The sequence below is a fragment of the Cryptotermes secundus genome, unplaced genomic scaffold (assembly GCF_002891405.2).
Source record: "Cryptotermes secundus unplaced genomic scaffold, Csec_1.0 scaffold599, whole genome shotgun sequence".
Taxonomy (NCBI): Eukaryota; Metazoa; Arthropoda; class Insecta; order Blattodea; family Kalotermitidae; genus Cryptotermes; species Cryptotermes secundus.
Window position 1 is genome coordinate 1,807,044 of NW_019730109.1, and position 16,390 is coordinate 1,823,433.

The following is a 16,390-nucleotide window of genomic DNA, read 5'->3' on the forward strand; positions in this document are numbered from 1 at the left end:
AACTCCAGTGACTTTAATAAAACATGAGAGGTTCTGTATGCCAAATAATCACTTTTGTCATACTGACCACTTCCTGGAAAGAAAAGGCAGAACTGCTCTTGCAGTTAGAAAAGACATTCCATATAACAATGTAGGCATTGTCAGAGCCATGAAATTCACCAAAAATACATTATTACCTGATGTTCACAAGCAATCACCCATCCAAATGGTCTCCAGGCATAATATTGCACAAACCTCTCCTCTGTGGGTTGAGGAGTGTGAAAAGTGGCAGAGAAATTGCTGGTGGTCTGCTGTGGGAAGGAGAAAGAAGGAACATGGGAGATTGATCTAAAAAACAATGTGTTGTCTTTTGTGACAAAGGGCAAGGAGAAATTTTTGTCATATGGCCCTTTTCAGAGCCACAGAATGTACTAAAATACCACTAGCACATCATGTCCCTGATCTAAGAATGTATATGAAAAATGTTTTGGAACCATGTTATTTTAGCATTTAAGGCAAGGGAAACATCTTGAATGGGTATCACTGCCTCTGTTTCAGAATGCGTTTGCAGGAGGGATTCAGCTTTGCTCATTCTACAGCTGGAATCATCAACATGGTTTTAGAAGTGCAGATGAAGGTATGTGTAGAAGTAGTGTTTTCCATTTATGTAGTATAATAAGTGAGGTAGATTATGCAGGTGCACAATTTTCAAACTGAAATTGTCACCAGATGTGCACTTACTGCAACTTTGAGCCTCCAAAATAACTTGACTTCTCATCTGAGTGAAGTTTTAAAAATAATATCGTGTGTTTACTCATACTGGAAACTTCGTCATCAAGTCATTACCCAGCAGTGGCTGTCTTACTCTGTCATCATGTCACAGTGTTTCCACCTTAAGGCTGCTCATATAGAGTAGCCCATAAGCATATTGCCATTTCTTCTTCTGGTGTGTGGGGACAGAACTTCCAGAAGCAGCTGATGCTCCTTCAGTGCTGGCATGTAAGTTGTTGGTAGCCTCATCTTTGGTTTGGGAGGGGCTGGATCTTCCACAGTGTTTTGTCACTCGTTTCCCGGAAGTATGATGGAAGATCCAACTCCCAACATTGCACCTTGCAGCTCAAGGGTTTGCCTGAAGGCCTCATGACAACTCTCTTGCTTCCCAGAAGTAACTGCTGTTTCATGCATTGTTCTCTTATGCTATTGTTGCAGTCTGGCCATGTCTGTCACCTATTCTTCAACATCTGTTCTTTAGGGGCTCATTGTAGAACATCAGAAGCCCAGTCATCTAGGGCAGTAAGCGTGTTAGCTTTTATGCATGGTGCCCATTTATGAGGCTCTGCTGTGGCTTGTATTATTTCTTGACTGGTCTCTGACTCTATGGCCTTCATTTCTTCCAAGTAAGATGAAAAGGTAAAGCTATCCCTGTAACAGGCCATGGAGGCCCATAAGGTTGTGGGACATCGAGGCTCCCACATTTTCTAGACAGCTGGCTCACAGGTGATGGTGAGTTTGTCAGCCATATGTGCCTGCCACCGTTAATGATGTCTGTTTTAATTTTGGCTTTCATCTTTTCTTGGCTGACCTTTACTTTGGCCTTCATCTTGATGGGTCTCCATCTTTTGTAACCAGGCTTCTGTCGTGGTCAGTCTCTTTCTTCTCCTGGACAGCCTTCATCCTGGCTTCCAGCTTCTCTTTTGGTGGTCATCTGTTTTTGACTGGCTCATACTTCAGCCAGTAGATGTTCCAGCATTTGTTCCATTTTTATGGTATGGTGGTATAACTATCCCATACAGTCTTCAGTTCAGTAATTCAATCAATGCAATCCAATTATCCTGCTTCAGACATCAGTTTTCATGTGTTTACTCATCGCAGAAACTTTTTCCAGGTTGTTACCAAGCAATGACTGGCTTCATCAGTCATTATGCCACAGTATAAAGCACCTTTCACTGTGTCTGTGTCCTCCCCATTAACTTTGAATGACTGGGATAATTATGGTATTCGGCAAACTAAGCAAAAGTAAACTGCACACTTTACTACCCAAATCACAAACTTTAGTATGATGTGGAACTGTTTCTTCAGTTCTTTCTTCTTTTCAGAAGTTTTTAGGGGGTTAAAAACCTATGCATTTTATATAAACAAATACAGTACTATTACAGTCTTGTAGAAGTTTGTGTTAATGATACCTTTAATTTCCAGTTACATACCATACAGTGATAGGTTATATGTTCTGATATTTATCTTCCTCAGGTAGAGTAAATTCAATTTGATCATGTCATCTCATAATCCAAGCTTAAAATTGTACTGCTGGACGATACTGGCCAACAGTACTACTAAAATGGAAGGTAAAAGTAAAGTTGCCACTGTGCTTAACTAATTAATCACTGTGCCATGAAGACGTGTGAGGGAGTGGATGTATAGATCCATGTTTTTTGACCTCAGCAGTAGTTGGAGGTGAGTGGTCAGCTTCACACCCCGGCTGCCTTACCCCCAAGGAAAGAGTCCCCAGTACCCATTGGATATGAGGCTGGGTGAGCCCCAGAGCCAATCTGGACAACATGGAGAAAAGAAAATTCTTGACCGTATAGGGAATCAAACTCTGACCCCTAGGTCCGGCTTGTAGCCAGTTACTATGCCAAGTGTGCTATCCTGGTTCCTAAAATGGAAGGCAGAAATGAATTTTTAAGAATGTGTTTTATTTATTCACCTTATTATATTGCATCAATAACATAACTTTAAGAATATTCATTGATTATCAGCCAATTTATAAAAAATGGGAATTTAGCTGTAGAGAATAAAATGCAGCAGACTTGTAACAAAAACCTGCATTAAACTTTCTTATACCACAAACAGCTATGTTGGAGTGCTTTGTACCACTTAACTATAATTAATTTCAGGGTGAGACAGACTGTGATGCCAAACGTTTTGAGGACGGTATGGATGAATGTCATTTGGAGTATGAGAAATGGAAGAACAGTTTGCGTCCATGTGTTATACAATATGTTATGTTTCCACCTCACACCACCTCAAGTAATAGCAAGGAAAGGTTCGTACAATGACTAACCATGTACTAATGTATATTATAAATTGTCAGATTACGTTCCAGTTGGTGTTTACATAATATGTCTTATTCACTTTAAACTGTGATTACAGTTAAACTTCGATTTTTACACTTTTTAAGGGACTGCCTAAAATAAATGTAAAATTAAGGAAATGAGAATGATGTAATATAAAGAAATAATGGTTTCCTTTATACTGTAACTTTGGAAGATCATTTTAAAAATACATGTTTGAACACTTAACTATGTATATGTAGATGCAAATATGTTGCTTGGTTTATTTTATGATTCTTTCACCCTCTTTAGTCTTAATACTAAAAGTCATGAAAAATCTCTATTTTGATAGGGTTCATTTTTCTGATATACTGTTGATATTAGAATGAGATGGAAATCAGTCATTTAAGTATATCTGGTTTATTTCTTGTGCTGTTAATCGCAGAATGCAGTGATGACCTACATTTATGAATTTTAACATAATGTTGATTGTAATATTTTATAGAAATTTATGACTCCAATTTTAAATCCTTAATGTTATACTGCAGCATCCTGTTGCAATGTGCATTCTAACTTTGTGTTCTCACTCCTTGCTGTGTTTGTGAAACTTTGTCGATATATTAATATTAATACTTCAACATCTTCATCTCTTCTCATAATGCAACACTGCATGTTTTGGTCTAACTGACCATTATCAGGTGTTTAGGATGTTGGATTAAAGGAACCTGCTGTTCTCTTGTCGTGCTGTTCTGCTTGATAATCTAAAAATAACTTAAAACAAAATATTTTAGAAGCATTTTATATCAAAATGAGAAGCAGAACAGTGTGACAACAGACAACTCCTGAGGATGGTCTCATGTGACTGAAATATGTTGTGATATTAACAGCAGTGACTATTCAGATAACTGTCTTCTGGTATGTGACACTATATACAGTAGAACTTGGTTATAACGTCATCAAAGGGACCTAAAAATAGTGTCGTTATAAACGAATGTCGTTGTAACCGAAATGGGCACTTCCACAGTAGCCTTATGTTAGTCACGTAAAAATCTACCAAAAACCGAGTTAAAATGTTGCATTTTTTAGTGAAATACATAGTTAAGTACAAACTAACGTAATATTAACGTGGAATTGCCCAAATGTGTAATATCAAAGACGTATTACAGTGCTTTTCACTTACAATACACACAATATTTCATGAATCACTTTAACTTTCTCTTCAGTGCTTAAAACTTTCCCTTTCATTGCCATGTTTTTGCTACTGCACTTCTCTGGGTTTAGGCAGGAACACTATAGGGTAAGTAGACAATGTGAGGTCCTGTTAGACGAGATTCTAGGAAAGGAATGCAGTTAACAACCTGCCGCGTCCTCTTGCACTATTCACGCAGTCCCACCCCACACCCTTGTTTTCGCATACAACCCACGCTCCTCTTGCAGCCCGCCATTGTATTCTTCCAGGACAGTCACGTCAGCAAGTAGAGAACGTGAGGGTGGGCAGACACATCGAACTTTCCCACGATATCAGAGAAATTCAGGAATGAAAATGACGGTACATACGAGGTTGATGCATTTGTGCATGTCGTACTAAGCAAGGTATAAAAACAGTTGCTTTATGAGGAATTAGTTCGTACCATTGAATATTTGACGCAATAGACAAGGTGTCGCAGAAACCGATGTTGCTATAACCAAGTTTTACTGTATTGTCAGAAAGCATTTTGGGAGAACCTACTGGCTCCATCTTCAAGGTAGAAGAGTAAACCATGTGTGAAAAAAGTGGTGTAGATATAGAGGAGGACAGAGAGTTGGGTCAGGGCCAGGCCCTGAGCCAACCAGTGGGAGGAATGTAAAGAATATTTGGCACTCTACCTTCCATTGATTCATTGAGTCATTATGTCTTCCAGTCATTCTGCCCTTCAAAAATGACCTTTAAAGAGCCAAATGCTCTTGGTACTGTTCTCCTTATCCCTATTGATTCACTGAGTTCCATAGTTCTAGGTCTTCCTCTCCCTATATCTGTACCACTTTTTTTGTTCTTGAATTTACTCTCCTGTCTTGAGACACCAGGTTCCCCTGCAACATTGTTAACAGTTTACCAGATAATGGCATCACGTCCTACAAAAGAGTAATCTTCAAAGTTATGTGGATCTGAAACCTTAAAGACATAACTAAACTTGAACATAAAGTGTTTCATAATTCCTGTGTTATGTTCTAAGAGGTTCCCAGTTTAGGTCTCTATTGAGACTACCTCTTCTGTTGTTATTTTTGTCTTTCCTCTCTCCATGAAATATCTCCCTGTGTTTAGGAAGCTTACCACCTGCAAACATACTGCCCCCACCCTCATATTGGTGCAATAAATTTTATTTTTAATATACTGGAGTAAAGGTGTTTGTAAATACAAACCACTCTGTCCAATGTGACATGTAAGTTTTTACTACATTAAAACTTATCTCCCTTACATGTTTCGGTCCTTATGGGCCATCTTCAGAGGGAACATCATTACAAACTGGAACCTACCATCACAATAGGTGTTTTGATTTAAAATACATACACTTATATCCTATAATGCAAAGTATGCATAAAGTCGAATGTTTGACAATCACAGCAGCTTCCTGGTGTTGTAAAATTTTAAAAGTTTCTAGATGTTATTTAAAAAACTTTATTGTCAATAGTTAAAATTTTTTAACCACGTAGGTTCATGTCCGTACTCCTATCATCCTTCTTGTATGGGGCAGATTTTGTGCCGCCTGTCTGTGTTGTGAAAACAACACAGCAAGCCACAAACAAACCCTGGACGACATCAAGAACCTCCTCATCAAGATAGACAGGTGGCACAAAATCTGCCCCGTAGAAGAAGGACGATAGGAGTATGGACACGAACCTACGTAGTTAAAAAATTTTAAGTATTGACAATAAAGTTTTTTAAATAATGTCTAGAAACTTTTAAAAACTTTACAACACCAGGAAGCTGCTGTGANGACAATCACAGCAGCTTCCTTGTGTTGTAAAATTTTAAAAGTTTCTAGATGTTATTTAAAAAACTTTATTGTCAATAGTTAAAATTTTTTAACCACGTAGGTTCATGTCCGTACTCCTATCATCCTTCTTGTATGGGGCAGATTTTGTGCCGCCTGTCTGTGTTGTGAAAACAACACAGCAAGCCACAAACAAACCCTGGACGACATCAAGAACCTCCTCATCAAGATAGACAGGTGGCACAAAATCTGCCCCGTAGAAGAAGGACGATAGGAGTATGGACACGAACCTACGTAGTTAAAAAATTTTAAGTATTGACAATAAAGTTTTTTAAATAATGTCTAGAAACTTTTAAAAACTTTACAACACCAGGAAGCTGCTGTGATTGTGAAACGTTCGACTTTATGCGTACTGTGCATTATAGGATATAAGTGCATGTATTTTAAATCAAAACACCTATTGTGATGGTAGTTTCCAGTTTCTAATGATATTCCCTCTGAAGATGGCCCGTAAGGACTGAATCATATAAGGGAGATAAGTTTTAACATAGTAAAAACTTACATGTCACATTGGATGGAGTGGTCTGTATTTATAATTGTTAGTGTGACGGACCAGAATGAAACAAATGAAATTTAAAGGTGTTTGGTGTCTTAGTTCTTCTGTTGCAGAAATTTTTATAAATAAAATACTGTACTGCATTAACATACATTGTTTTGGGTATAGTCATAGATCTTCTTTGAGAAATCTGTATGTGCTACTACCACTGTAGTGTTTTGATAACATCATACCCTGTCTGCAGGTACCTTTACCTTTTTGTAGGTATTTATCACATATTAATTTTGTCAAACAACTACATTAACCATTTCCTTCCCACACACTTTTACAACTTTTGTGCCTGGTTTTTACATCTGAAAATTTCAGACTTTTGGAGTCTACCATCAGCATTCATAAACATTAATTAACCTTTAACGTACGGACTTTTAAATTGCTGGGAGCCCCCTGCGGCCAGTATTTAAATCACCCTGATTAATTAAATTTTCAAACCGTCAGAAAAAAATCCATATTTTCTGTTCTTTGCAACATAGAAGTAAAAACTAAAAACAACCTGAAAGACAATAAATTTTTCTGCATGTACATAGAAGAGCAATTTTACAAATGAAAATTAACTGTGATTATTTTGTCATGAATTGCAAAATATAATCTTTAAAGGAATTACCCATTGTTTTTTCTTCAGCCTTGAATCATGGTGATATTGTAAATATAATCACACTATATACTCGTACAATAATATTTTGTTCAGACTGTACGTGAGTTTGAACTGCGTCACTTCACAGTTTATGATATCTCACACTCGATGCGCGTGTACTACTTCTCGAAGCAGTCCAATATGCTTAGCGCAACCCACGTCTCGAAGCAGCCGAACACACACAGCACAACATCACACTTTTTACGATAGTAGATCGTGCTTCTGCGCTTCTTATTCTGAGAACAAATACGTCTTAGTTTCCCTTTGGTTGGCCAGTGTTGTGACTTTTCAACTCCAGTCAACTCAGTTTGGCCCCCTGATAAATTTGGCCTTCCCCCGAGAAACGCCACTGACATGATATTCGGCTTGTGCGACTGAAGAATCATCTTGGGGGAGGGGGGTTTCTAGCAAAATCGAATAAATTATGTTGATTGACAAAGCGACACTCTCACCTGTTGGTAATATTCGAAAATAGTGATGCAAAGTAATTATAATACTAGTCAAAAAGACTGCCAGTCCGACACATACTGAAAGTCGCAGTGGCGAAGATGCCTTTACTCACAAAGTAATACTGGCTCAGTGGGTTTATACCTCTTCCAAGATGCAAAATAAAAATGATATACAAAGAAATATATGACAGTCTGACACTGACTTCCTGACTGATAATTCGCCACTGAAAACCAATCCTTGAATGCGTCAGACTTCCCTGAAGGCTCTGCAAGCGCTCGTATGCAAGCACCGATAAATATTTCCTCATCAGTTCTTGAAACAAAGCTGGGCTATATTTGACTGACCAGGTCATAAACAGTCATATCTAAACGTAAATAGTATCGAAACCAGTACCATGATAAACAATTTCTTTGTTCAGAGCTAAGGAATGAACCACTGACATGACCTCACGTAGGTTTGTTTTGGTTTCCAGCACTCCCAAAGAGAGCATGTGTCCTGCAGCATATATACAGGTCATTCGGCCAACTCCAGTTCCTGCTTGTGACCTATATATGTGACATTCGGACGTTAAAAGTTAATGTCATCCTGAGCATAATTATGCTCATCCCTGGAAAGACTGCATATATGTTTTACATTTAATGGATTACAGAACTGAAATATATTAGCAAGGAAGTTTCTCAAAGTTACAACACTAAAAATTCTGAGTTTTTCAGTTTAATTTAACATAAAACCTGAATGTTACCCACATTAATTGTAGGATTACATTCAGCATGATGTTAAACATGAAAGCCTGATATAAGTGTAATGCATAAAACTTAATGCAGTATGATAGTTTAATGTATTTTTGAGTTTTTGTAAACACATACAGTAAATTCCATCTACCATCTGGGTCAGAGAATGAACATTTATGGTTGTTATTATGAAGAGGATGTGACCTATATAATTCTTTCTTACATAAAGTTTCTGTAGTCAGCAATAACAATAACTATGTATGTATGTATGTATATGTGGGTCACCTGGAGGTGTCCTTTATGCAGAGGCTAATGGTACCCATCTGTACACAAAACACATTTATATTAGAGTGGTTTTTCAGGATGGTTATAGGCAACAGCAGATAGAAATGTCTACCACATTCCATTATTTTCATGTTTAGAGAGAAAGGTAAATGTATCACACTAGAACCCTAGTATTTCTTCGAAGTTGGAGCTTTTTGTTTTGGAAAGGTGGGTCAACAACCCAACTAAAAAGGTATTAAATGACATATTTATCCATTGTTACAGTGGCTCAGAAGGTGATGGAACAGATGAAGTTGAAGCTCTTGAAGAAGGTGATGGAGAGTTACAGATTATAACAGAATGTTGGATAGAACCACAGCATGGTTTAGTGGTGAACTGCCCACCTGAGAGGGACTACATGGAACTCCTACCATACTACAAGCTTGCTGATGTGGTAAGTACACACAGTGTATAGTGAAATTTCTTTAAAATGATCTTCACAATGATATTGTCATGTATAGGGTGGTACGCTTGACGAAAATAACAGGTTCTAGTTCGGATGATTGTATTTATTAACACCTTCCTTTACAAACACTCATAAATACAGGCAGTACATCGCTATCAATGATTTACGCGCTTTACAATTCACCACTGCACCGCATAGGATTCTCAATTTCTCCTAGTCTCCTAGCAGTGGATCTCAACACAAAAGTGCTTAAAATTATTTAAAACACCAAACAGCAACAGACACTTAAATACCCACCAGCAAGGGGTATTTAAACACCCAATAGAAGACAGCATTTGAATAAACTCTATTTCATCCTATGGCCTTTTAAAAAGTCTTAACATTTAAAGGTTAAATAAATTATTAGCTTAGCCTTTATGACTTTTCTCAGTTTCTGTAAAGAAATTGTTAGGGTTGATAATTTCTTAAGATAGTCTGTTATGTAACGTTTGACCCAGTTTATTTGCTAATGCTCCACATCAGTCATGCTTTATGTTAGCCATTTAGTAAGAAGAAATCAGCCAGAGAACCATGTAGGAAATGTGAAACAAGATAACATACAATAGATAAGAGATAAGTATTTCATAGATAACAGTTTTAGTTGTTTCACACTTTACCAATGTTAAATATCTATGGTACTTTCTGATTCATATTGTAATGTCAAAATTTGCTCCAGGACTAACAGAAATAGTGTTTACTGACAGGAGAAGGACTTAGAAGGCAAATGGTTTATAGCAATGCTTGTAATGAAAAAACTATGATCTTTCCTGCTGTCACAGATTGGTGGCATGAAAATTATGCTGCAATGTGTTCCTAGACATTTAACAGTAAATGTAATCCAGTTGCACATCTACCACTATTCTTTGCACATCATCATATACTCTGGCTTGCTCCAGAATTGAAATGTAGTTGCAAATGTATAATTTTGTGCACTTGTAATCCTTTCGGGTCCGCTGTTAGACTTAGTCTGACATTTGAGGGCTCACTGGTCCAACATTGGGTTGAGTCATGGCATTTTAAATTTTAAAAAATTGAATTTCAGTTATTAAATATTGGTTTGACCATGTGTTCAGTTAAATAAGCTTCACAGTGGGCCATCTGCTGAACACAATCTAATGTTTAGAAAATCACATTGCAACCCAATTTTGAAGTCCATTTGACAATTTTAAAGTGTAAACAACCTGAGTTGAACCTGATGGGTGTGAGATATGAAATAAATTCGCCTTTAAGTGCTAATAATTGCTAGTGAGGTGGGACTAAATCCCTTGTACTGTGGCCACTTCTGACCTATTGTACCAAAGGGCTAATAATAATTGAGCTTCTACGTAATTAAGAATTCACATTAAGATTATTTTCTGCTATCAGGTAGTGGTGGTGGTTGCTGCTGCTGCTGCTGTTGTTGTTGTTGTTAATGATATAATTTCAGAATCCCAGTAGAAAAGAGGTATACTGACTGAGTTTTGTCTTGATTTTATTCAGTCATTATAGATTCTTGTAGGGGTGTTCTGTTTCACCACCTCTTATTCATAAAAAGCCTGACTGTGCCATCAATACAGCAGTGTTTCTGAGTAGGCTGGTGTACCAGTAAGGCTTGTATTTAGGAGGTTCTTGTTTGAAATCCTAGCTGGAATCCCAGCTACCTGTCCAGAGATCTTCATAATTTTCCTCAGCCCTCAAGCCAGGTGCCAGGATAGTATCTCTGTTAGACTGTGACCACTTTCTTCTGCATTCTTTCGAGCTCATTATTTGCCAGTCTTTTTACCATGCAACATTATATAGTCAGAGATACTGACTAACTGACTGGATGACTGACTGACTGACTGACTGACCGACCGACTGACTGACTATCTTCATGGAGCTTTGCCCTTCTTGAGAAGCCATCGGCTGCGTGGCTACTCAAGAACTTCCCAACTTTTTATGGAACCCAAAGGTTCATTACCGTGTTCACAAGAGCCCTCCACTGGTCCATATCCTGAGTTGGATCAATCCAGTCCACATCAGCCCATCCTATCTAAGATCCATTTAAATATCATTCACCCACCTATGTCTTGGTATCTTCTGGCTTTCCCACCAATAGCCTATATGCATTCCTCTTTGCTCCATTCATGCTGCATGCACTGCCCATCTCATCCTCCTCAACTTTATCATTCTAATTATACTTTGAGAAGAGAAAAATTTGTGAGGCTCCTCCTCATGCAGTTTTCTCCAACCTCCTGTCACTTCATCACTCTTCAGTCCAAATATTTTCCTCAGCATCCTGTTCTCAAGCACTCTCAGTCCGTGTTCCTCTTTTAATGTCAGAGACCAAGTTTCGCACCCATACAGAACCACAGGCAAAATTATGTTTTTGTATATTCTAAGTTTTATGTTTTTAGACAGCAGATGAGAACACAGAAGGTTCTGGACTGAATGCTACAAGCATTAGCTGAATTCAGTCTATTCTTAATTTCTTCCTGAATCATATTTTGATTTGTTACTGTCATTCAAAAATATCTGAACTGTTCCACATTTTCAAAAGATCTGTTAGTTATTTTTATGTCATGATTTTGCCCTGCATTCTAGTGATGGGACAGTAACATATACTTAATATTCTCTATGTTTACTTCTAGACCAACCTCCTTACTAGCATCAGTTAAAATTTCTGTGTTTTTCTTTGTGGTATCTGTGTTATCTCCCAGTAGATTCACCTCATCAGCATGGACGGCAGCTGATGTGTCTGATTTAATTTCAGTCCCACCTGGTTTTCCTGGACCTTCCTAATGGCATATTCTAAAGCAAAGTTGAAAAGGAGTGGCAATAAAGCATTTCCTTGTTTTAGACCATTTTGGTTAGGGAACTTATCAGACATATGTTTACCTATACAGACTTCACTCTATGTTTCATTTAAACACATTTTAATCAGCTTAACTGTTCAGCGTGGTTTGACGTGTATGTTTCGTCAGGTATTTAAATCATCTGGGGGGGTTCGACGTCTATGTTTCGTCCAGCTGCACACCTATGTTATAACGCCCATAATAAATGACGGTTTTGCTGTAGATTGTTAGATTTTTCGCTGTCCTGTTGTCACAAGTACTATATATAATGAGGCATTTGTTTAGGTGCGCTAAGTCATCGTTATATATGCCTGTCTTGCAGCAAAGTTCCTGTTGCTCTTGGGAGAGGTTTAATGGTTCAATCTGTTATGAATGGCGTGTTTTCTTTCCTATGAAGTTATAAACAGCAGAGACGTGATATGTGCTGTGTTTATTGCCCTGAGCTGGCCACACTAACACACTCAATTGGAATTCTTAGAAGAGGGATGTCCAAAAATTTATTCTTGCAAATCGATTGATTTCGCACAGTACATAGCACCCAGTTCTTAGAAAAACGCCAGGAATTAAGGCAGAACACTATGGTCACCCCCTATGACGATACTGGTGTGTGTGGGGTGGGAAAATAACTCATTCCTTCATGTATTATCGCTCCAGTTGACGCCATTTTATCGTACTGACCTTGGTGGTCGTTTCGAGGGATGACCATAAATATTTTTTTGAGCCAGCTAAGCTCTGCTTTCGTGCACTACATACCAGCCAGTTCTTAGAATAACTTCATGAATTCTGTGGTCACCCCTACGACATCTACTGCTGCCAAAATGGATGGAATATCAAAGGCATAGCAACAACCCCTTGTTATGATAACTCGTAACGTTGAATTTACTGCAGCTGACCTGACTAGCTAAACTGCTCACGGAAAGACATTTCCTTGAACTATACCCCTCACGGGGAAGAAGGCAAGACCGCACAGAAGCTGTGTGGTTAAAAGAAAAGATACACAATATTGGAGCGGTGAATGTGGGGCACCGTTGGGTTAGACGAATGCTTCAAGGCCTTCCTTAACCTGCTCAAATTCTGAAACACCTGCTTTTTTGCCGAGATACCGGGCGCTCATATTATAAGGTAAGGTTATAAAAACCATCTTTTAAGATCATTTTAGTGAAAGTTTCATGCTTCAAGGCGTACCATTCACTGCTCAAATACTAAACAACCTGCTTCCATTGCCGAGATACAGGGCGCTCATATTATAAGGTAAGGTTATAAAACCACCTTTTAAGATCATTTTAGTGAAAGTTTCATGTTCCTATCTCATAATTTAAGAACAATGATGAATAAATCATTTTCGAGCAAAATTTAAATGGCCGGCTGAATATATTACTGCCGGAGAGACGGCCGCGGAATTTAAATCACCGCGCGAAAGGGTTAAGTGGTTTCATGGGTACCCCAAACTGTATAAGAATCTTCATTTCATGCATCCTGTTGTGTTACAATATATAACTTTATTTTTCTGTCGCAACACAACAACTAAGGAGTATCAAGGTATTGACCTTGATACACCTTAGTTGTTGTGTTGTGACAGAAAAATAAAGTTATATCTCTATGAGAATATTGTACAATACTTCCCTCCTAACTTAATCCTAGGCTTTCTTGAAGTGTATGAATAGGTGATATACTGTCTCATTGTACTCCCATTTTTGCTCAGTATCTGATGAATGCAAAAATTCTAGACAGTAGTTCATCTGTCAAAACCCACACTGATGATTCCCAATAATTTCATCTATATATGGACTTAACCTTTAGAGAAGGATATTGGATACAATTTTGTGTGAAGTTGATAGCAATATAGATACTGACATCATCACAAAATAAACCACCAAGAAAATATGGGATTGTTAACCTAAAAAATGTGGTTTGCATTAGAAACTCATTGGGTTGAATCCAGAGCTTGTGATCCAGGCATATAGTTCTGCAGCTATCTTTTCTGCCAGATGAATAACATGCCATAAAATGCAACTTGTGTTATTCTTCCTTAACCCTTTCATTTACTATTCATTATCATTCTTTCATCTTTATCTCCATAAGCTTTTCACATTGAAGAGGTTAGTTCAAGCAGCAGGACATGTTGCTTGTACTGAGCTAAATATCTTACTTTCTAGGTAGTTTTTCTTTTTATGTTTAATTTAATTTATCTTTGGCCTAGATGACTGCCAGTCTAGTACATTCAAAGAGGTGATTGAATTCCCTCCACTCATTCTGAGATTTATCTCACAATCATCCCTTTCATTTGTTAGATAACCTACAAACATATAAAAGCAGTGTGAACTTCATATATAAGATAAAGGAATGAAGTGTTGGTCATCTTGAGTTTCAGACTGTCATTCTTCCTCTTTGTGTGTCCATGCTGATATCTGTTACCTTAAAGCTCTTGTTATGCAGTAAGAAACTAGCATATTCTGCATATTCTAGGTGCAGTGCCATGTAGTCTTGTAGTACATTACTGATTTGGAGGGTTCCTTTCATATTCAATGTTGGTAACCTTTTACCAGACTACACAGTGCCACATCCCAGAAGACTGTAATCTTCATTGTTACTGCAATGAGAACCTCAGATCTTGCATGTTCTTTCACTTTTTCTGAAGTATCAAAGAAGAACCCATCAGTTGTATCATCCATGAACAAGATCAATTTTCAAATTTTATGATTTAACCCTTCAGTTCTGGGCTCGGTGCACTGCATGCCAGCAGTTTCTGTCACATGCCACCGGGGTCGGTGCACCGCACACATATTACAGCTCTAAGTTTCAGCTCTTATTTTGAATCGTTGTTTTTCATGTAAAGTAACTCTTTTGGTATGAAATTAAAGAGGAAATTTCAGGCTATCATTTTGTATATTCATTGTCCCACTTTGAACTTCCTGCGGGAGTTGTAATACATTTGGATTCTTTGAAAAAGTTTTCTGTTTCAACGCTTGGTGCGCTTGTTACCATACAAACCTGCCTCTGCCTAGGGGAATTCTTATGAACTAAATATGTTAGATTGATACTGTGTACTATCCTCTGTCCTGATCAAATGAAAGGTCGATTCACTTAAAAGCATGTTCTGAACTGTGCTCCTTCAACATTGGTATTTGTAACTACGAGGAGAGAATCTAGGACTTTGAGATGTGATGTTGACTCTAAGATGTGTGTTATGACTGCTACTGTAGCAAATGATAAACAGTTCACTATATGAATGACACCATTGTAATCCCCCTTTGCTCTATAAATATGCATCATGCTGTGTGGTTAGCCAAGGCCAGTGGCAAGGAACAAAGTGGCCAGCTGTGTTGTGTCATGACCAGTGAAGAATATATATACATCAAATGGAATCAGAACAAAGTTTTATCAGATTCAGAATTAGAAACTGAAAATGGATGTTTTTGCTTTTCTTGATTCTGTGTTAAATGAATAGCACAAACATCCATTGGGAGAATATGCAAAACTATAAGGGACAAATAGAAAATTTCTGAATGCGATAATATGTCAGAATAAGTAAAGTAAAGTAAAAGTAAAGCTATTCCTGTAACAGGCCTTGAAGGCCCGTAGGGTTGTGAGACGTTGAGGGTACCACATTATCTAGACAATCGGCTCAAAAATGGTGGTAAGGTTGTTAGCCTTAGGCGCTGGCCACGCTTTACTTCCCAGGAAAATTATTTAATTAATTCCTGGTACTCGTTTCTGTTAGAGGCTGAGTCAACCCCAAGGCCATAGTGCGGCTGGAAGGATTAGGTCGATTGAAAAAAAAAAATTACCTCATCAGGACTTGAACCCGCAACCTTCCTGCTTGTAGCATAGTGCCTACCGCATGCCCCCAGTATGTAGGAATAACACAAGGAAAAGAATAGCTCAATTGTCATTCAGAATTCAGTTAATTGAGGGAAATATGCTAATGCTGTAGAACACAAAGTGCTGGGTCGACATTCATCCGACAAAACAATACCCCGTCTAAGAGAAAGAAATTTTATAAGCAAGATTCCACCAACTCCAAAGAAGTCAAAACCACAGAAATGGCATGTTGTGTGTCAAAAATTGTGTACTGGTGTGATGCGTGTGACGTAGGACCCTGTGTGGAATGTTTTCACGACTAACACACTCATCTGAACTTGTAAGGTAATATGATACTATCATTCATAATTTTTATAGGCTTACTATGCCAAAAAATAATTTTAAAGCAGTGTGGATCAATGCACCGATTCTATATACATTTCTGAATGAAGTGTGAAAATTAGAAAAACAGAACTCCAGTTTTTCCCAATTTATTACACTTTAAGTGAAATGTTGCACTCTCTGATTTAAATATCCTCCGGCAGAGGAGTTGAGTAGGAATTTAAATGCCCGCCGGT

At 37.9% G+C, this 16,390-nt stretch overlaps 1 protein-coding gene across 1 annotated transcript in view; it reads left to right on the plus strand.

The window, feature by feature from the left end:
• The window catches only part of LOC111866165 (KICSTOR complex protein SZT2), a gene marked incomplete at its 3' end in the record, with an annotated part of 183,834 nt that overhangs the window by 48,420 nt on the left and 119,024 nt on the right, over positions 1-16,390 (plus strand). Inside the window, 3 exon segments of the mRNA XM_033752148.1 lie at positions 538-616; positions 2,874-3,022; positions 8,979-9,147. Of these exon segments, the coding sequence (XP_033608039.1) occupies positions 538-616; positions 2,874-3,022; positions 8,979-9,147 (397 nt within the window).